At 37.5% G+C, this 23,285-nt stretch overlaps 1 protein-coding gene across 19 annotated transcripts in view; it reads right to left on the reverse strand.

Annotated features, from left to right (window-relative positions):
* The window catches only part of ARPP21 (cAMP regulated phosphoprotein 21), a 149,594-nt gene that overhangs the window by 52,920 nt on the left and 73,389 nt on the right, over window positions 1-23,285 (reverse strand). For 6 of the 19 annotated variants that reach the window (XM_045537112.1, XM_045537136.1, XM_045537055.1 and 3 more), the window contains 5 exons: window positions 22,398-22,435; window positions 20,520-20,579; window positions 16,295-16,527; window positions 7,852-8,085; window positions 170-351 (listed from right to left, as the gene is read on the reverse strand). In XM_045537112.1, coding sequence (XP_045393068.1) covers window positions 170-351; window positions 7,852-8,085; window positions 16,295-16,527; window positions 20,520-20,579; window positions 22,398-22,435 — 747 coding nt within the window. Of the gene's footprint in view, window positions 1-169; window positions 352-7,851; window positions 8,086-16,294; window positions 16,528-19,501; window positions 19,639-20,519; window positions 20,580-22,397; window positions 22,436-23,285 lie in introns of those variants that run through there. The other 13 variants (XM_045537117.1, XM_045537094.1, XM_045537149.1 and 10 more) reach the window with 9 other exon arrangements.

Genomic DNA, 23,285 nt, shown 5'->3' on the forward strand with positions numbered 1-23,285 from the left:
CCTGTCAACCTGCAACCAAGAACTCTTGGCTGCCAGGTTTTATTTATGAGTGGATGAGGGTGGCACTCCTGGAAGATATACCTCTCTCCCTGATGCACTGCAGCTCTGAGGTCTATGCAGCCTTTATCTCAGAGTATTCCTTCTCCCTGCCCTCCAACCAGCTCCTTACCTGAGTGACCAGTGGGCCTGCCATTTGTGGCTGTGGAGGCTGGACTTGCTGCTGAGGCTGAGGGGACGGCTGCTGCTGCGGTGGCTGCTGGGACTGCCCCACCATCGCACTCCGCAGCGGCTGCTGACTGGTGGGTGGGTTGTATATTGCAGGAGTTCCATCGGGATTCACAAAGGGCTGGCCTGCAATGGAATCATAATTTGGTCCAGGTGAGCTTCTCAACCTCTCCTTGGGCAGAAAAAATCACTCTGATAGATAATCAAAAAATAACCTAAAGTAAAGGGACAGGGAAGTGAGAATCCAAGACACCAGAACCCTCACCAATGTGAAGACTTTCCGGTTTGTGACCCATCTGCTTAAACAAGATGACAGTAAAAGCCCATAGCAATAGAAGAAGCAGCAAATAAATCCACCACCTTCAGGGAGCTTTGCCAGAGCTAAATGGATCTGTGGACAGTAGCACCCAGTGGAGAGGCCTGCGGAGAAGCAATCTTCTCGAAGCCATATGTTTTGCTGCCCTGCACCTCACAGCCATCAGCAAGATAACATACACTGAGAGATAACAGCTGCTTTCCATTTACACAACTCCGGCTACATTCAGTCACAAGTTATTTACCAATACATTTATTTTGCTTCTGCTAAGCCTTGCCACCAATTCAGAATCATCATCAGTTCCACAAATATATATATATACAACAGAACATAACACATGCATTCATTCATTTCTCTAAACGGACACAACCAAGGATACCTGGGTTTTTTTAAGGTGATGCATAACTCATCACAGAATCATCTTGTGATATAGAAGCTAATATATATTATTTTGTTTTATGAAATGATGGCATTGTTCACTACCATTATTACTGCTATTAATAATTGTATTGCTTTATATTTGAGAAGTATTTTGCAGTTTGCAAAATAGTATCATTTGGAACTCATCATGATTCTGTGAACGAAGGTGTCATCACACTGCTTTTCAGAAAAGGAACTAAAGGCCCACCAGAGAGGTTACAGGAACAAGAAGCTGCAAGGAGGTGAGTAAAGGGCAGTAGATGAGAAGGAAGGGGTCAGGGGTAAGGAGAGAGCACACTGATTCCTAATGTGGCAGGCACAAAAAGAGGCACCTTTCAGACATGACTGTAGCTCTTCCAACAACCCATAGACACACAATCTTATTTCCACTTTAGAGAAAAGAAAATTAAGGCTCAGAGCAACCAAGGAACTCATTCACAGGTACAGGAAACAGTAAGCAGGAGAACCAGAAAATGACCTTGGTCAGTAACATTTCAAAGTCTATTCACTTTCCATTACACGAAATAATGTAGGTGAATTATCCAAGTTTACATAATGGGTACATGGTATAACTAGGTAAACATGAAAAATAAATCCAACCGTAATTGAAAATTATTAATCAATGCTTGAAAAGTCAGATGAGATGGAGGCATGATTCACAGTGAAATCACACCCAGTATTGGCAGGTAAAGAATGACAAGAATACAATCATGGATAAATGGATTGGCAAACTGTGGAGCTATTGGTGAGCCCCTTCTTCCCTTTTCCATAGCCCCTGCAACCCTACTGGAAAAGGAGCAGTAGCAATGTTCTCCTACAAACTGAGTCACAGAAATATTCTATAAAAATCTGAGCAAATGCCTAGAAGAAATAGAGCTCCCAGAATGGGGTTGGTATTTCCAAGGAAAGTCTTCCTCATCTTGGCATTAGGGAGATGGCAGAGGCAGCATATTGAGTTCTTCCCAAGCACATATTTAAAGCCTCTCAGTTCGTACATTGTTCTGATACACAGGGCTTGCATGAGCATTCTCATCCAGAGTAAGAAACATGTGATGGCAGACGAAATCAGTCTTGTTCTTTAATAATAATAAAATATATATATACACACATGCACATATACATATATATATCTCAACCAAGTATCACCAGTCATATGAGAAAAATTAGCAACAAAAGGGAGCAAGACAGAGGTAAAATCTAAAAACTGACCCAGAGGAAATAAATTATTCTACTGAAAAAAAGTATTTATGATATTCATACAGTAAGAACAGACTTATAAAAGAACAGACTTATAAACAGAAACTTAGCTAATTAACTAAGAGAATAGGCTAAGTGAAAGGAATCAATCACAAAAGGGCATCTACCGTATAATCCCATAGATTACACACAAGATCAGGCAAAACTAACCCACGGCAATAGAAGTCAGATTTGCGGTACCTCTGAGAGGGCATGAGAGAACCCACGAGAAGACTAGACACGTTCTATGTCTCATTCAGGGTGATGTTTCCACAGGTGTTCACATATGTAAAAATTTACCAAGGCTTACAATTCATATGTGTGCAGGTGGTGCATTTCACTTATGTATTTAATATTAATACCTCAATAAATAAAATTAAGACAGTGAAGTGGAACATGTTGGGCAGGGAGGAAATGCTGAGGTTGCAGTGAAGCCAGACAGCAATGGACTTGATGTTGGCTCACTTGGGAACTGTAAGGGCAGCTTAGTATTGCTCATTACTACCACAGATTTTGAACACAAATGTATCTGTTTGCTTATAACAAGAAACTTTAAATGCTGCATATTCATAAACATACCTTCCAGAACTAAGGAAGTTCTGATAAGAATTTCATAACCAATAAGAATGTACTGTGATGGGAAAGCAAATGCACCAGAACTATATTCTCGGAACAGTGACTAAATCAAGTATTTTCTCTCTCTTTTTTTTATATTCTTTATATTCCAGGTGCTTGTTTTCCTATCATTGTCATCCAATTTTAACTACATTTTATTGTTTTAAGTTTATTTTCTTTTTAAAAGATAACTTTCTTATAGATTCAAAACCTGTAACCCAATTTCCTCTCTAAGCCAGAAATCTGGGAAAGAATTAAAAAAAATACTTCAATTTTCAAAAATTTATCAGCCCTTTAAGTGTTCTAATCTTTAGTTTTCCTGCTTTTTGTTTGTTTTTCATTTTAGAAAGACAAGAGGGTGATTTTAGGCACTTAACTTTAAAAAAATCTCCAGAGACAAGTATACAACTTTATCTGAAATTATTTCAAAATCAGTCTCACCGTGTTGATACACACACATACACACACACACACAAACACACACACGTAAAAAGAAAGCATTGTAACTATATTACTATATGACTTTTGATTTACCCCAATGAGAACTAAGGAAGTGTAAAAAAACAACAATTATTAGGGTTTAAAAACATAACCCCAAAATATTCATATGTCTGTTTAGATAAAATCTAGATCCTTTGTTTGAAATGTGATTAATAGTATCATGGACTAGAAGAAAAGAGTCTTTCTAAATAATTGCATACGAAAACTACTAGTGATTTACCTAAGTAGAAAGAGATGGCAGGTTCTTCCAGAAGGAGAGGAGAGTATAAAAGATGGATTTTGTGCTCACCAAGGAGAGGTGGAAAGAACCGAAGAAGATAAAAGAAGATGGATGGCAGGGAAGAGAAGAAAAGCAATTTCCTAAGAGACCCAGGATAGATGACGATTGGTTTTCAAGTCAGGCAATGACAGCCTCTCTATATTCTATGATTTCTACCAATCCAGATGCAATTACTACTGAATATAGGCAGTTAGTTTGAATGACAGCTGCCGAAGACCAAAGGGAAAGAGGACTGGCTAGCCCTGGGCCTGTTCATCCTGGAGGAGGCTTTCATGTCAGAAACTGCACAGAAACTGCATGCCCAACAGGCCCTGACACGTGTGCTGGCACGGGTGAAGAGAGTGCAATGACAGAAATAAGCCAGAGCACCTTCAGTGCAGAGCAGGGGCAGATGAAAAGATCAAATGCAGAGTGTTCATTCCTCTCAAATATATGACAATAGGTGAAAAACTGCTTCCAGTATCCACATTAACAATGTATAATGGGTAGTAGATGTTGTTTTAATAACGATGTAATTATCAAGTATCTGCACAGTGCCTAAGACTTTTTCATCCATTCCAAGGAAGCAAAAAAAAAAAAAAATTAAACAGATAAATAAAAAATAATTAAATATGGTCCCTCCCCACAAGGGGCTTATAAATGTGCTGGTACTAAGGAAATGAACCCATGGGCAATTCACACAAGAAGCAAAGTAGTCATATGCTCTTGGTTTCTAATACCAAAGCACTTCTGCTATATAATTGACAGAAGGGTAATTATTTAAAAAGAGAAAGAAAGGGTGAGAAAAAGAGATTTTCCTTTCCTGCTCCTTAGAAGGAGATATTCAAATTCTAAGGGAGCTACTGATTATTCATAGGCAAGGATTAAGTCAGATTTTGCAAAGATACACTTGTACGTAGCATACAGAAATTTCATGGCACATTTAAGAAAAATGTGGAAGCAGTCTGGATAAACACGGGCTAGAAGTCCTGAGAAAAATAAAAATGGAAGCCCATTAGGAGCATGTAATGGAGAACAGCCTTAAGAGGCTCCTCAAAGTGAGGTCCCTGCAGATGGCATGCCCTAACATAACACAGATATTGAATTTGCACCAGATAAAGGCAAAGCAAAATGGTAAACAACATACACAGGCATTAACAAGTACTTGAGGGATGCCAATGCCTATTGGCATTTCTAGATTACACTGAGCTGAAAAAAAAAAAAAAAAAAAGCCCAACAAAGCTGAGCTTTCTGCTAAAAATTTCCCAAAAGATTCTGGGTTCAAGACAGCTGGAGAAAGATCTAATCCAAGAGTCCAGGCTTGCCTTGCAAGGATGAAGATGTCAGACAGAGACAACTTTGAAAAACAGCCTCCGTGGCAGCTCACTCATCAAGATGCCTAAAGAGCAAAGAAAGAACAGGCAAGAGGTCTTCAGTTAGAAATGGACCAGCTAAAAGCTGAGTCCGAGGACAGACAAAATTAAAAGTTATGGTTGTGTTGAGGGAAATGAAAGGGTATTTGTGAGCAGGTTGGTTTCAGTATGCCAAATACTTAGTACTCAGTAAGAGCCAAGTCAATTGTGCTGACAAAGAAAGTTTCATTTTTGTTTTATTTAGTAGACATATGATTGGCAGACACCTTAGTATTTTTAAATCACTGATTGTCTTATTCTTGCTTAAGACAGATAATTTATCCATCATAATTTATACATAAACCACATTCCAAATATATGACATTAAGTGAAGAACTGCTCCACTATCCAGATCAACATATATAATGGGCAATAGACATTATTTCAATAATGAAATAATTATTGAACACCTGTACAGTGCCTAAGACTTTGTTATCCATTCTGGGGAAACAAAAAATAAAATCAAATAACTAAGTACTACTCCTCTCCACAAGGAGCTCATAAATGTCTTAGTAATAAGGAAATGAACCCAAGGGCAATTAACACAAGAGGCAAAGTAGTGATATGCTCTTGATGCCTAATACCAAAGTATTTCTGTTGTGTACTTGGAAGAAAGGTATTTAGGAAAGGGTGTGGTTTCTAGCTTCACAAGGATGGCAGATAAAGAAGATGAGTTCCAGCTCAAAGGAGGCAAATTTTTAGTTTCAACAGTAGAGGTCATATAAGAGATTTGCTAGATATATACATAGGTATGCACACACATACCATACACCACAGATACACAGAAACATTATACATAATAAATACATGTTCACATATGCAGGTGTATATTTTCAATTTACAAAAATAAACATAATCTAAAAAAGAAGAAATGCAATAATTCACCTTGCATCTCACCATTCAACTCTCGTATACACTATGTCATATAATGCATTTTCCTTCTGGTCTAGGGATATTTTCAATCTAGCATTTGCCAGATCAGACAAATGTGTATAGAGGAGCTGTTCAACAGTGTTATTATATCCTTTTCCTTAGTTGGGATCCTTTTACAAAAGAGATACTTTGATAACAGCTCTAAATGACTCAGTCCAATGAATAAGAATTGGGACTTGGCACCAGACAGCTCTCTATTTCTTTTTTCTATAAACAAGATTATAGATGATAATATACACATACACATGCACAACCATGAGATCATTACAAATAATATTCCTGCATTATAGCCCGAAAAATACTCTGTTGAGCCTTTTTGAAACACTCTGTAATTTTGCTTAAAACAAACCGCTCAAAACAAATGTGTGTGCTCTTTTCTGCAAGCCCTTCATCTCAATTAAAAGTGGAAGAATTTAAACCAACAGAGTCAGATCACACTTTGATCAGTACCCAGAGTAATGAATACGAACCTGGTCTTCTTTTAATTTCCTTTATAGTGCTTACAATAATCCACATAAAATAAAAGCAATCTAAAAATCCTCTTTAGAAGTATCTAATCTGAAGTTTTGAAATGGTTTTCAATAAAATGATTATGCCTTCTTTTCCCTCAAGCTTATGGCATTTTCAATATGCCTCAATCAAACACCATGCCTTAAGAATGCGCCATATGTTTTATGAAAATGTGGCAATTATTTCAAGTAACTATTTTACTATAGTTCTCATGTTTCTCCCAATTTCCTAATTACTAGTAGCACTATCTATGTGAGAAGATTGAGACAGATCATTTTTATGAGACACTCATCCAGTTTTGCATTTTCAAGCTTAGCTAATGAAGAAATGCTCTGAAATGATCTAAACCAAACTTCAGGTCTATTTCAAGACAATTCCATTTTTTTCCAGTCCCTAATAAAGGCCTCTTAAGAAGTGACTAGTCAGTGTCAAGCTTTCTAAACTAGGGATTCTCAGCTACGGCACTACTGGCATACAGATAATCCTGTTCATGGGGTCTGTCCTGTACAGTGCAGGATGTTTAGTGGCGTTTCTGGTCTCTACCTATTAGATGCCAGTAGCAGTCCCCTCCTCCCCAGGTCATGCTAATCAAAATGTCTCCAGATATTGCCAAATGGCCTTGGGGGTATGGGAAAAATTGCCCCTGGTTGAGAAATTGCCCCCATGAAGCAGATATGCCTCAGTCTATTTGCTGATGTTAGAATCTCAGTGCCCTAGGTGCTTTGGAATCAACGTGGAAGTTAACTGATCCACTAGAGAAATTAAAAATTAAAGAACCAATGGCCATTCATCATGGAAGAAACCATAATCATGTAGTGAAAAATTTTCTAAACCCTACCAAAACCAGTCAAGGCCTAACATTTCTAAAATACCAAGAATTTGCTCTTTGTATCCTCATCACCACTGCTATTTCTTACTCCCTCATAAGAGCTGGGTGAAGTTGGAAGGAGAGAAAGCAACTACTATGGTTAAAAATCCATTATATGCCTCAAATGCTACCTCAGTTTCCTGAAATATCCCCAGATGCAAAACCACTTTTGACATAATACAGGCTAACCTGGGATCTAGTCTGCAAAACACAAAATTTTAATTAGTATATCCCAGCTCATCATACTATTTGCTCTGATTTTAGCTCCTAAAGTGTCTCATGAGAGACATTTTGATAAGGGAAGGCAAGGCAGGGAAAAAAATTGGAATACTTCTGGGAAGTGTTTATATCTGCATCAATATCAATGTTGATAAGGAGATATAAATATGGAGATACAGATATAGATATGTTCTTTCTAAACAAAGATTCTACACAGCAGTTCATGTACTCATCATTCCTGTTCAGAAATTTTCAGAAAACTTGCTAGCAAATTCATAAGATCAAATACAAGAACAAACCTCTGATTGTGTCCCTGATAAAGCAGGTAGTAACTGACCTGTATGCGGATTAAGAAGGATGCTTCCAGGCGGGATGCCTGTTGCAGCTTCAAGTGGAAGGAGGATGTAGCTGGTGCTGCTGGGAGCGACCTGGCCCCCCATTCCATTCTCAGGATAGGGTACACAGCCTGGAGAACCGGCCGCCATGCCCGAAACCAGGGGTGTGCTCTGGAGAGGTGGATGGGTGCGGGACAGTGATCCTGAGGAGCCTGTGCTGCTAGAAGACTCAGAACCTGGCAGAGAGAAAGGACAGATCGGAGTCTGAATGCTCAATTTTCTATAACCCATCACTAAAGAATTTGAGGTGTGTGTTTCAGGATGAAATTAACTAATGCCTCTTCCATATTTTAGGCTCATATTTCGTTGAAATCTTTGCTACATATTTTTCATATGCATCAATTTTCTAGGAAAGGAGAAATTACGAATGAGCTCTGTTGTTCCAACAACTCAATAGGGAAAAAAACAAAATAATCCAATTAAAAATGGGAAAGGATCTGAACAGACATTTTTCAAAAGAAGACATACAAAATGGTCAACAGGTGTATGAAAAAATGCTCAACATCACTAGTTATCAGAGAAATGCAAATCAAAACTACAGTGAGATATCATCTCACCCCAGTTAAAATGGTTTTTATCAAAGGACAGGCAATAACAAATGTCCGTGAAGATGTGGAGAAAGGGGAACCCTCATATTCTGTTGGCAGGAATGTAAATTAGTGCAACCACATTGCAGAACAGTATGGAGGTTCCTCATAAAACTAAAAATAGAACTACCATATGACCCAGCAATCCCATTGCTGGGTATATATCCAAAAGAAAGGAAATCAGTATATCAAAAAGATAACTGCACTCCCACGTTTATTGCAGCACTATTCACAATAGCCAAGATTTGGAATCAGTCTAAATGTCCATCAACGAATGAATGGATAAAGAAGTTGTGGTACATATACACAATGGAATATTATATAGCCATAAAAACGAATTAAGTCCTGCTATGCAATAACATGGACGGAACAGGAGAACATTATGTTAAGTGAAATAAGCCAAGCACAGAAAGACAGATCTCACATGTTCTCACAAATATGTGGAAGCTAAATATTAAAACAATTGTTCTCATGGAGACAGAGAGTAGAATGATGGATACTGAAGGCTGGGAAGAGTAGTGGGGTGGGGATGAGGAAGCAGGGGTGAAGTGGGGAGTGGGTACAAAAATACAGTTAGATAGTTAGATAGAATGAACAATATTTGATAGTACAACAAAGTGACTGTAGTCAACAATGTTATGGTATACTTTAAAATAACTAAAAGACAGGAATTGGAATGTTCCTAACGTAAAGAAATGGTAAGTGCTTGAGGTGATGGATACCCCAATTACTCTGATTTGATTAATAATACACATTGTATATCTGTATCAAAGATCACATGTACCCTACAAATATATGCAATTTTTATTATTATGTAACCATAATAATTAAAAATAATTTTTTTTAAAAGAATGAGCTCACTTGTATTCTCTCACTTTCAGCTTTTTCATGTACTGCTAGGGTGATAAATTGCTAAATGATACCCTAAAACTCTGAATTCAGAACCTGCAAACTCTCTCCCAAATTCCTGAGTAATTAATACCATGGAAATACATGTCTAACCTGGAATGATAAGAATAAAATAAGTGGGATGGAGATTAAAGAAACTGCAGCTGAAGGAAGAGTCCTGTGGTGTTCTGGTCACGTGCATGATTCTAAAGCACTAGTTCTTCAAAGCCCATACAGCTGAATTTTGAAGGGGCATAGTCAGAAACAATCTTTTACTCCCCATATATGAGTAGAATTTCTGGATCATTCCTATTGGGAGCAAAGTTCAAAATCAAATAAGGTCTCTTTTAAGGAGTTACACGGTTTAGGAGTATGTAGGCTTGAAAGTCAGGGAGTCACGGAGGAATCAGGACTCTGATTCTTTCTAACCTCTGACCAGAGGCAATTTTCAACCATTGAATATTAGTTTCCTTTTGTGTAAAGTTGAAACAACATAAACTTTAGATATTTCAAAAATTTTTAAAGGGATTCAAGGAATTAAATATTAGGTCTGTCACAAACTATGTGACAAATAGATGATGGGTATTACTAATATTGTTAACATAATATATTTACATGCTTAAGATGCATACTGCATTTTACATATTTGAAGAACTCTTACTAATATGGCCAAGGGGTGGACCAAGGAGGGCTAGGCCTTCATAATGATGGAGCATCCTTCAGGTGACACAGAAGAGTAAAATCACAGGGACGTTTGTAGACTATGGGTTTCTCAAGCATGTAGGCAACTGGAATGGTGTGCTGAAGCCCCTAAGGTGAAATCCAACCATCTTTCCTCTCTCTCCACTGTGTTCAAAGAGAGAAACACCTGCCATGTTCCATGCCCATTGGGCACTCACTGCCTTTTACTTCAGCAAAGGCCAAGCAGCTCCAGCCCCCTCAACCACGGCTGTTCTGGGCGCTAAGTATTAACCAGAGCAGCTGAGAGAAAACACACCAAGCAAAAATTTTATTACTGCCAATTCAGACAAATAGATGATATAGATAATAATATGATAGGTTACAAGAATGTAGTAGGAGACATTTATTAAATCATTAGCCTACACTATTGATTTATGTCATTAAAAAATGTATTCCTCTGTGTAATGAAAAAGGTCAAAATATATAAGCAATAGTTAACATTCTTTCCAAGACTCTAAAATGTGCCTTTAAATTAAACTGGAGATCTTTTCAAATGAGTGAAATGAATGCAACATGCAATTACAGAGAAGAGGAGCAATTGCAGTGTGTGATAATTTTGGAGAAATAGTACAATTTATTGAGCATTCAGTATGTGTAAGCACCTGAATAAATACTTCAATAATAAACACTATTATTGCCCATAGAGATGGGGAAACTGAAGTATAAAGAAGTTAGGGAACTCAAACCAGCTGCTTTAGCCAGAAAATGCCAGAGCTGGAATTTGACCTATGCAGACTCACCAAGCCTTAACCAAGGCCCTACAAGGCCTCCTGAGTGTTGATATGCATAGACCACAGACTGTCCCAAGTGTTCTCAGCTGGGTATCTTTTCTGCTTTTCCCATCACTTGATTATTAATATTAATGATAGTAATGTTTTAAGTCAATTCAGAATATTCTATCTAAATGGTTTAGAATGCTGATGGGGTTCTGAATAGTGTATGGGGAGAAAAATAAAAGATGTAACAGGAATACTGAAAATGCTAATAGTAGTTTTGAGACAGTATCACTAAAATTATAACTCTGAGGTCATAGTCTCAATGCAGTCTGTAGTTGCACATGCCATGTACGATTTGATGCTACACTACACGTTTGACACTAGAGCAGAGTCAACAACAACAAAAACAACAATAGCAATGATACGACAAGAAGACCTCCTGCATCCAGACGTTTAAGGTCATCTGAAAATGATTCCACTCATCTGCAGGCTCAGGGGCTAGAGAGTGAGAAAGCACTGGAGACAACAGAGCACGTTCCCAACTCTGATTTGAGGTGTAAATCAGTGCTGGCATGGGTGCATGTTGGTTGATGCACACACACACCGAAGTGTCACAATCAAATCCAAAGAGTGACTTAATTTTGGCTTTAGAAAGATGGGCATTAATCGCTGATTTACAGTGTCCTTCCCCTCCATCACCTGGGGGAAATGTAGCAGCATTGATAGGAACAACAAGGAAATAATGTAAATGATTTGATTTCACACATTAAAGGAAGGAAGAAAAACTAAATTTGGCTTAAACTCTCAGCACTTGCAAAGATAAAGAAGAAGTCAAACCTCCTGGGAGGGATGGCTCAGGGACCAGCATGCAGCGAGGGCTCAGGAACAGGCCCTGCTGGCTGCCTGATAACCAGCCTTGACCAGCTTGTAAGCAACAATCCCCCAGACCAGGGGGAGCAAAATTCTGCACACAGCCTGCAGTACCAAAGTACTTGATAAAAAATGAATGCTAGCAATGGTGATAAAAGGCACAAGATTAAAACTGTTCAAAGATCTTTTTAAAAAAAATTGAAATTGATATTTTAGAACTTTAGGATTTTGGGCGCCCAAGAGTTAAAAGTATTTCTGGTTTTCTTTTCTCATGGGCTTAATGATAACCAGGGGAAATATGTAAACAGTATATCTACGTGACAAGCACTCACAGCGACCTCATTTTGAAGATGAAAACTCATCCTTAGACATAGTCAGTAAATGTCCCAAAGCTCACGGCATGTGTGGTATAGTCTGGGCTCAGCCCAGACAGCTTCCCTCCACAGACCACTCTCTGAGCCTGCAGGTCACGTATTTACCTCCGTATCATAAACCTGACCTGATCAAGTCTGTGGCAAGTTCTAGGAGGTACTAGACAGACAGGATGCTACTCACAGTGGTATGCTGAGAAGCTGATGCTGGACCCCTAAGGGGGAGGAGAGAGGGAAGACATCAGAATGGCTGCGTAAGAGACTCAGGTGAACATGCAAGAGAGAAAGGGTGAAAAGAAAAAGGGAAACATGGAAAAAGAAAGGAAAACAGATCACAAGGCAAAGCAAAATGGCAAACCAGGAAGGTGACAGGGAAGAAGAGGAAGGGCATGAGCAAATTTCCTTGCAGCAGAGGGAACACTCCCCAGCCAGGAAGGATCCTGGGTTTTGGCTCTAGTTCTGCCACATATAGGCTGCGTTTTCTTCAGGAAGTGACTACTCTTTTAGACCTCAATATAATATACTTTTTTGTAAAATACAGCCCACCAAATTAAATGGTGAGCAATGATGAGGAAGATGACCTTTCTGTTCCCCTCAGCTTAACCAAACTTTAGACAGGTTACTTCCAGACTAGAAGCTCCTACTTTCCGTTCCCTAGAGCATTTCTGCTCCATTAAGATGCCAGTTTTACAATCCAGGAATATCTTTCCTAAGGACCTGAAATCCATCTTTTCGAAATGTAATCACCAAGAAAAAGAGAGCCTTTATCTCGAGTTTCTGTGGGAGGGTAGAAGCCTAACTTACTCAAGCACTGATTAGCAAACTTGACGGCCTAATCACATTGACCAATTGACCAATCTCCTCTTTAACTTCTCTAGCTCACTCCAATGCTTAAAACCCTCCTGCCTTTTGATTCGGTGCTGGTGACTTCTATCTCCCCTATTGCAATAGTCTTAATCTCTATTGCAATAGTTATCAATAAAGTCTTTAACCCATCTGGTGCAATTTTTCTTTTACAAGGACTCCAGACATAAAGGTTTTTTTTTCCCCCTGACTTAATAATTTGAGAAAATATTTCCAGAGTCACAAGGTCAGAGTTCAATAGAATAATCTAAAGCTTCCAAAATTATCAAGGAAAAGAGAATATCCAGATGTATTAGTGTACTAATGAAAATAAACATGAAGAAGAGGAAGTGGTGGAAAGATGAAGTGTCTGTCTTGCATTGGGTCCAGAAATACTCTAGGATGTAGACAACAGCAAGAACAGTCTTGCATCCAGAAAACAACATACTGGACCACCTGAATGATTAAAACAAAAAGATACCTGATTTCTCCAGAGTAGTTGTTTTCCAAGTTTGGTTCCCAGACAAGCAGCATCAGGATCAACTGGGAACTTGGTAGAAATGCAAGTTCTCAGGCCCCACCCCAGACCTACTGACTCAGAAACTCTGGGTGTGGGCCCAGCAATCTGGGATTTAACAAGTCCTTCAGGTGATTCTGATGCAGCTACACTTGAGAAACCCTGCTTTGGGTGCTTTGAAGATTTGGGGGTGGAGGGGAATAGTAAAACAGTGTAGCTAGGCCAATGTGGGAAGAAATAGATGCCATACTCTTATTTTTCAACCACATAGCTACTACCAAGAAACAGCAGGGGGTGCAGGACAAGTACTATTCGAGCGCTCTCCTTCAGGAGGATGTCATGGCATCGTCTCCCTCCATAGACATGTGCCGGGCATCTCGCAGGCGGCCCGTGCCACAGGAAACTGAGCCTGTGCATTCACACTTCGGTAATATGCTTTTTTCCAAAATGTAGGGAAACATGTTTCCGACATGGAAAACATCTCATTATTCTCTATTTTAAGCTGGAACTCATGTAATTAGAGGAGGGGAAGAGTAACTTGAATGTCACAACTCCAGACTTGGTTTCTAAAAGGTCAAAAACAAAGTTTGCAATTCCACTGTGAACAATGAGGTAAAAAATTGAAAACTTGTGCTGTTCTGAAGATCCATGACAGCAAAACTTGACAGTTTTGCTTCATAAATCCATCTTGGGAAATTGTAAGTTTGTTTTGACATCCTATCTTGATCTCCTTTAAGTTTTTATTCCCTTTCCATGCCTGCACCTTGACAAGCTTTCAAGTGAAGACACTTAGATTAAAAGAAAAAAAAAATTTCTGAAGCACTTACAATCTCTAATCATTCTTCAAATAACATGGCATTTTAGCATTTTTGAGGTGTTTTAAATGTTTCCAGAGAGCTTTGCTTTGGAAGTGATTGGGGGTTGGTGCATGGAGAATGACTGTTAGTTTAAAAATCTTAAGAGCTCTTTTGGTGTGCTGGAATTTTTAAGTGCACCATTTAAAGCACTTGGTTTCTGGATTTTAAGGAGATTTGAAACTATTTAACCTTTCTTAGTTTACAAGAGCTCAAGTGCACCACAGTGGATTTTCTTTACTTCAGTTGCTTCAATAGTGGGATATGAGAGCAATTAATTAGAGTAAGAAATCAAGAACTCACCAATTAGTGAATAAAAATTATAGGAAGGCAGAAGGAGCCCACCTGAATATTTCCAAGAAGGAGGGTGTGTGTACGTCTGTGTGTGTGTGTGTGTGTGTGTGTGTAGATATAGATATAAATCTATGATAAGTAGTGGCTATGACTAAATGCTATTAATTTTTTTCCTATGTAGGAGAACATCATATAATTTCTTAGGAGGAATTTGTCAACAACCTAATTATGTTAAACCATCAACAGATGGACCTAGATTTTGCTGATCCCCCCACCCCTGGCAACTTTGGCCCCAGCATGAGTGGGAAGGTTGACTGGGAAAGTATCCACAGTCCAGGGCAGCTCATGTCTACACTGTAACTGGGGTTCTCCGTTCATCATCCCATCCCTGCTCTGACTTCCACCTCACCTGTTATCTCAGGACCATGAGTGCTCCACCAGTACATCCTGACACTCAGGGCATGTCACTGAATCACAATTCTCAACTCCCCCCCCTAGTGAGAGTAGGGAGTCTGAGTTTCTGAGGCAAACCCAAACAAAGCAAAAACAATCACATACAAAAACCATAAATTTCAGTCCCTGGAGTACTACTGAATGGTCCCTTGCCACCTTCCTGGGATTTTTTTAAGAGGCATTTTAATTATGAACATTTGAAAATAATTCGAAAACAATGTTGAAGGATTCTTGGGACCAGAAAAGCTAAAAATGGCAGATCATGAGGGTATTCTGCAGACTCAAATGAGCAGCATGATGCCATGCTTCCATGTCATGCTTCCATCAGTTTAAAGCTACTGCAAGTTTATAGTTCTCCTGGATCTCTCATTATCATTCACCTTCAAAAGACTGTTCATTCAGACTTGAGCTATCTGCCTCAAAATGTCACTATTCACTTGGAAAGAAAAAAAAAAAGATGGAAAAAAGGATACATGCACTTGGTAACTTGGAAATTCTAAACCTTTCTAAGGTTTCCCTTATCTGCAAAGCAGGGATGAAAACATTAAATGACAATAATAAAAATAAATAAGAACTAGTGTTGATTGAGGGCTTATAACTTGCCAGGAATTATTCAAGTTGCTTTGTGTATACTGACTCTTTTAGTCTTCACAATAACTCTGTAATATAGATACTGTTATTATTTCCATTTCTTAGATGAGGAAACAGAGGTGCACATAGGTTAAATCACATGTCCAGGATCATACTAACAGTATGCCAATGCAAGAGCTGAAGCTTTACACTGTGGTTGTAATGAATAAATCATAGCGCTAAATTAAAAAGCAATAGCTTGTCACAATGACAGTGTTATCGAAAAAAAAGCAATAGCTAACTTTTGTTAAATAGATGCTATAATGCAGGTATAATGCCATGGAAATCATTTATATATATATGATCTAATTTAAATTAACTTTATGGAGGCAAACTTAAGTAAGTCAACTTTAAGTCTACTGAGGAGAGTTGGAGTAACATTCTATGATAAACTAGGTTTTATAGGTAAGGAAACTGAAAATCAGAGAGGTTAATAACATGACCTAGGCACATGGCTAGCAAGAGGTAGTAACCTATTTAAATTGCACCTTCTGACTTCCCAGCCATCCTTGTAATTAATATCATTGTTATTAGTTAACTCAAAGTCAGAGGGAATGGTAACCATGTGTCTTAGGTACAATCTAAAAAATAACACAGGACACAAACCCACTCAGTACTAACTACCTGCTTTGGACAGCTTCCCGGTACTTCTGGTACTGGATGTGCTGTCACCTCTAGTCAGCACCGTGATGCCCCCAAAACTTGCCGTCTTGGTCATGGCGGGCTTCAGATTGCGGTTGGAACTGTCAGAGTCTGTGCTGCTCCAGGCCCTTTGGTGATCAGACCACTTGAGTTCATTCTCTGAGCTGCTCTGGCGACTTCCAGATGTTCTCCCTGAGCCATCTCTGTTGCCCCTGGAGCAAGTCCACCAGAAAGATGCACAGGACGGGATTACATGGCATGAATGGCTTGGATGGGCACAAAGTGGGACTGTTCTTGGAAGAGTCATCTAGACAAGACCCTTTTTGCCAATTCCTTTATTAAACCAGTTGCCTCCCAAACAGTACTGTGAACACCTTAATGATATATAGACAGATGACACACCACACATAACACGCATGTTACAAACAGAAAAACCAAACCTAGAAATGTCACATGATCCCTCTGCCAGTGAAGGAGAAACAACTAGAAAAACATGGTATAAAATATAATTATTAACTTCTCTTACAGAAAGGATGGGGGATAAGTTCTCCTGACCTGAATCAATAATGAATTAATATTTAGAAGTAATTATGATCTTAAATTATCCTAAAAGGAACTCCCACCATAGAAGAATTTTTTTCTCTCTCTTTAGTATTATACAATTAATTGACTATGAAAAAATGTACACAAGTCCAGAGAAGCTATTTATTAATTCATTTTCTAACTTTATGATATATATATATATCTGAATTCACCAAAGCTTTGCCAGCACAAAAATCACAGAAATTATTCTGTTAACCTATGGTAAAAGCTTTGCTCAGTGAGTTTAACCTTCATGGTCAGAGGAAAGAGCCATTTAATTCTTTTCACATAGAAAAGCTTGTGAAAATAACAAAAACAGTGTAAACACTATACATTGACATGAAAACTTTCTAAGGGAATCAATGGAAATTATTAAGAAAAGCTCCTTAAGTGAGAGAACACACTTGTTCAAGCTTTAAATAGAAACAGAGTGAATGTATTTGAAGAGATCCAATAGCCAGAAGTAAATTTTGAAGACTCTAGAGTATCTCTAAGGAGTATGCAAAATTGCATGTGCTTTATAAAAAATTTGATGAAATTTGCATTTTCATTGGTTTCCAATCTGCTTAAAGAGTGACTTTGCTAATATTTTTCCAAAGCTTTTTCTGCAGATGGAAATAATGCATTAGTAAAATACCTTAAGATTCTAAAGGATTATAAATAAGTGGATGAAACATAAATCATGCATAATAAATATAACCCTTAATTTCATATTAGCCATGTGATATACTTGAGTCTTGATTCAAATCTCACAGATGTGATTGGTAGTTTTGTTAAAAAATAATCTTTTAAAGACAATAATGTTCTGTTAAGATGCTAGAAGTGCACATACCTGATTGAAATACTCACCAACCAAATTGTACAGAAGGTATATTTTAGGTTTTGCTTCAACTTTACTTACTAACCTTTTCCTTTTATTTCAGGAAAACAATAAGAAGGTAAATGGATCCAAGAGATAATAAAAATGAAATAGCTAATCTGTGACAGGAACTTTGTAAAGCAAAGGGAGGAAGTGGAACAGAAAACTCACAAAACCAAAAGCACTTCTGAGAGGAGCTTTGGATGAAAATATTCAGTGCCCTGCCAACCTCCATCAATGTTTCCTTACGAACATTCTCTCTGTTCTCAAGGAGGGCTGGTTTTAGAGACAAGGACCACCTGATAAAGACCAGGTTACAGGTATGAACTAATAGACCTTCAGCAATGGCCAAGTGACTTTAACTTTTAAACTCCTTCAAAATTTGAGAAAGCCACGGGAGGTAAAGTGGAGAAAAAATAGTTTTTTCAAAGGCTTCGTGTTCCATCCCTTATTGTTTTCTTTTTTAATCTTCAAATTCAGCTTTATTCTTCTCCCATATAATTCTGACAATGTTGACTCACCTTTGACAAAGTCTCGCTAAATGATTATTTAGCAAATGTGAACCCACCTGAAATGTGACAATACTCTCATTTGCAGCTAATTTGAAATATTTATTACAGAAAGACACTGGTTGAAGATTTGGGGGTGGTCCTTAGGCTCAGCTTGCAAGATGCATCAGAGGGAAGCTCTCCATGTGAGAGTGATCCCTTGTTCCCATCACTAATTCTGATTCAGTTACCTCTTTCTCAATGACCTCTGCACCTCCACGGCAGGAATCCACTTTCTTGGTAAAGAAGAAGGCCACCACTATTTCTGGGTGTATTGTAGTGTGCACCCTTCATCCTGGCAGAGCTGTTTCTAGAGCTGTGCGGAGTTCCTTTAGACTTGTGTCACATCCCCTAGTCAATAAGGCAAACTAAGATTCCCATAACTTCTCTTCCTCTACTGAACAGCTCAAATCATCATCCTAGACCAAAATCTGTGCATTAAAAATATGGAATTTAAGCTGTTGCTTTAGGAAGTTAGCACTGAGATTCAAAATAATGTATCTAATTCTAATTTATGATTTCTAGATATTTACACATTAAAACATATTCTATGCTCTCTGTTTTATACTTCTCTTTTCTATCACCTTAATAGTGGCAAGGTGAGGTTCAGTATTGAATTTCATGTCTATTTGAGTGTGGGATCAGACAGTATTGAAAAACACATCCACAGGCGTCTTCCCATCCTTCCTAAGCCCAGTCCTGGTCCCCTCCTAGTGGAATCCAGGAAGACGATGGTAATGAAATGCCTTGTCACTAGAGCTGGTTCTCTTGTAGGTAGCTAGAATTTGATCCCAGGACAGTCATAAAGCATATGCTCTGTGTTTTGTTTCTTTGCTGATTAAAATAACTGATAACATTTATTTTCATTTATGTCTGAATGCAATTTTTTGCCCTGGTTAGGGGTGATATACACTTTGAATTGCTCTTACAATTGTGTGGGTGGCTTTGTGCTAAGTTATCTTTCTGAGTTTCCACACTTGGTGATTTTGGTGGGTGATGGAATCCATATTTGGAATGGCTCACCTGAGTACATGGTATCTCTGACTTGGCGGCAGACTTCGGGGTATGTAAAACTAACTGGCCTCTCAGGGGCAAGAACTCATGTGTTCTCTGCATTGGCCTAAACAAACTAGATCACAGTGTGTGAATGCAGGAGTGATGGTAAATTTTATTTCTTCTCTGGGGTTACAAAAAAGAAATGCAAGGTGATTTTCTTAAATCTTCAAGGGTGAAAGAAAATACATTGTCTAATGATACACAAGGAAGGTATTAGACTATGTTGTTTAACCTAGAAAAGTGAAGGAAGTTGAAAAAGAAGCTTCTTGTTCTTGTTTCTGCCAAAGTGTAAGGAAACAAATTACTCTAACTTTATTGATAATAAGCTCTAAATTTTAGATTTACTACAAAAATATACTTTCTAAGCACACAATCTATTTTTCTTAGTATTTTCTTTCCTATAAGTGGGCTTTTTTGTTGTTGCCTTTCCTACAACAGAAGTGAATTCAAATATGTATAAACACACGAGCACATTAAATATACACATTGGATACTTAGTGTATTTATAGCATGGTGTACCCTTTGCTCTACAATGGATGCCATATATACATTTAGTAGAGTAGGGAGAAAATGTGTATGGTCTCTCTGCTTTCATGGACCTTCAAGCCTAGTATAGAACTTAAAAAATATTATCATTCTCCCCAGTTATCCCACACAGACCTTAATTTAAGTAGTTCATTATAATTGGAAGGAACCTCATATCTTTCTTTAGAACTAAAATCTGTGACTGAAAAAATACTGTTTGAAATATTATGATAGAAAAAGTGAAAAATTAGCTACCCAAATAAGGTTATCATCGATTTATTTTCCAGTGTTGGGAATATATATACAACTGCAACCTGTCAGAGAAAATTTAACTCAGTGTAATTCACCAAAGTTGATTTGGAAACGCTAAAGCAGTGTGTTGCCAAAGTTAGCCCTTGAAAAACAGAAAATCAGAGGAAGAACCCTAAAGAATTGTAGACAAAATGATAGCTTCCTAGTCCCATTTTTTACACTATCCAGTATGACTTCAAAGCTAGCTATGTAACAAGCTTTACAAAGAGATAACTGAACGTATTTTTATGAACAGAAATATTTTACACTGATACACTTATATTTAACATTGATTCTGCCACATAATCTGAAAACACAGTTTAAGAAAGTAAACCATACCAACCGAAAGAGCTGTCTTTTCTTATAGGTCTCATTGCATATGTTACTGTCTTCCAAGAGCCTACTGGAAATGAAAAACATGATTTTTATGATATGAAACCTAAGGATACTAAATGCCCTATGTTAAATGGATGTGTGTGCTGCTATAGCACATCTTTCTTGTAAATTATTCCCATACACTGTGTTTTATTTGTGTGATGCTGAATTTTGCCATAATAAATATATGGCAGCACGATCCCTATCATAGGGTTAAGGCACTGATGGTAGGTAAGGGGGATGGAAGGGAAGAGAAAATAGAGGGAATGGAAGAGAAGAGGAGAATAAAAGAAATTGATATGGATATAACAGATATTTAATTAAATATATTAGTTGTGGGATTTTTTTCTTAACGTAATAATAAAGTTATTCTGTGTTTCTTGGTATAGTGAAATATTTAGGTAGGCACCCAAAAATATATTTATTTTTGTAGGGGAGTCACTCAATAAGAGTATTGCTTTGGGGGATGATCAAGACTTGTTCATATATGCAATGCAAATATGTGACCAATTATTGTAATGTTGAATATAATCCAATTTGAATATAAGGGACACTTGAGCGTACATGAATAAGATCAGGGAGTAAGGTAGCAAAAATAACTGGGTAGAAGACTAGGGAATAAGGTTTCACACTAAAATGAATTGTAAATGCTCACTTAATCTTTGTGGTAAAGATAATGGAATTCTGGAATGCTTCAAAATCACCTCCAAGATGATAATGCTCATGGATTCTTAGTTTTACTCTAAACAGAAAATATTTGTCTAAATACATATTGACTTTGAAGTTGTTTGAATCCTTTATATGGGCTTGTTTTCCAAGTTTCTCTTCTTCTAAAAGAGGTTATCCTATAAAGGGTTTAGTTACTTGAAGATTTCCAACTGCAAATATGAATGACCATATTTTTTAACCAATCATCTTTAATGCCCAGATTAAATTTCTCTGAGTACTGGCTTTTTAATCATTTATCTCCATTTTAATCAATGTTATAGGGACACCCATTGAGCCAACACCTGAAATAAAATTAACCACCACTTTATTTATAGATATCATATTTCCAAACCAAGTTTCCCATTTTGATGCATTTTTAATGTGATTTGTACAAGTTAATGTGAGTTCCTTAATTTGCCCTGAATATCTGCAATTAAATCAATGGAGCATTTCAATATATATGTCAGTTTAGAATGATTTTAAAAAGGTATATGTGAAGTTTGAAAAAATTCTGCTTTTATCCTCAAGACTTTCTTTAAATTTTATAACTCATTCATTTCATAACTACCTCCTCCTACTAATTCCTAAGCCAGGTATATTGCTGAATATAGACCAGTTTAGATAAGATTTTCAGGTCAGTCCTTTTGTGAAGTCTAATAGATTACTTAGCATGAAAGCCTTAAGACAATATTATTCCAATTATTATTTGCATAGCTATATATAATTATGGTGCACAAGAAGTGGCCAATAATACCAAATATATAGGTACTTTTAGCAGCCTATTCAATAAGCCAATGAAACTGCAAGTTCCTGTGTGGTCTCAATATTTATTTTCTTTAATGCCTGGTGAAGGTAATAGAAATTATACTTTTAGAAGGATCAGAAATTGAGGGTTTAAATAAGGAAAATGTTTAAAACTCTGCTTAGAAGTAACTGAAATTTTTCCCCAAATTAAATAATTTTTAGATGTCCTAAATAACACATATGTGTGAATATCTATGTGTACGCATAGATATATGTATATACTTATACATATATTCAAGCACACACTTATGGGATATATATATTTATGAATATACAGGACACACGTGACAGACTTTGTTCCTCTAAAGACAGAAAAAAGTAAATTTAATTTTACCTGTTTTCCATAAAAAGGCTTTCCTGGGAGCAAACTGACTGAAAAATAAAAAAAGGCATTGTATCAGACGTTCTGGAAATGCTGAGGGATCCCAAATCCTTGCCTGATTTTAAAATTACTTTTCCCTTCCTAGGGAAAAAGTATTAAGAAATATATGTACAAAAGATGGAAATAAAAAGGGAAAAAAATAGGTTAGCATTAGAAGAGTAAACAATTCTCATGCAGCACTGGGTATATTTCCATCAGGATATCTCCGGGTTTCAAACAGATTTAGCCCGTTCTGCATAGAGGTCAGAAGAAGAGAAATGTGAATGAAACTGCTGGAGAGGTGTGTGGCCGTCGGATTCTGAGCTAGTGGTTTCCTCTGGAGCTGCAGAGGTGCAGCCATCAACAAAAGCTAAGGGAAAGGGTTCAAACCAGGGCAGAACATGCAAACTTGGCATGATCCACCTAAGGATGGGAGAGCTGTAAAGCCACAATTCTACAATTATTACCCGCTAAAGATAAACTATCATGAAAGAAAGAGATTGACTGCAAGACTCTCAAAATTGAAGAAATGCCATCAATCATTAATTTAAGTAAGAGGGGAGGGCAGAAGACAAGTGAAGATGAAATGAAGGTAATTAGAAAAAAATGTTAAGCACCATCTAATATTTCTCAGTTTTGCACACAGAAAACCAACGATTTTCTTCTTAGCTTCCATTCACCAAGCGTTTAGCATTCATTTCTTTCCTGTCTTGTGGTTAAGACACAATGTAGGGAAGATAAAATTCCATTACCATTACATGCTGAGGAGAGGTGGATGAAATTAAATTTAAACCAACAGAAAAACAGAAGTCTAGACAAAATATGGTGCTGTGGTCCTGTAATAGGGTGCCTGTGTTTAGT

Source organism: Lemur catta, chromosome 1 (assembly GCF_020740605.2).
Source record: "Lemur catta isolate mLemCat1 chromosome 1, mLemCat1.pri, whole genome shotgun sequence".
Classification (NCBI taxonomy): Eukaryota; Metazoa; Chordata; class Mammalia; order Primates; family Lemuridae; genus Lemur; species Lemur catta.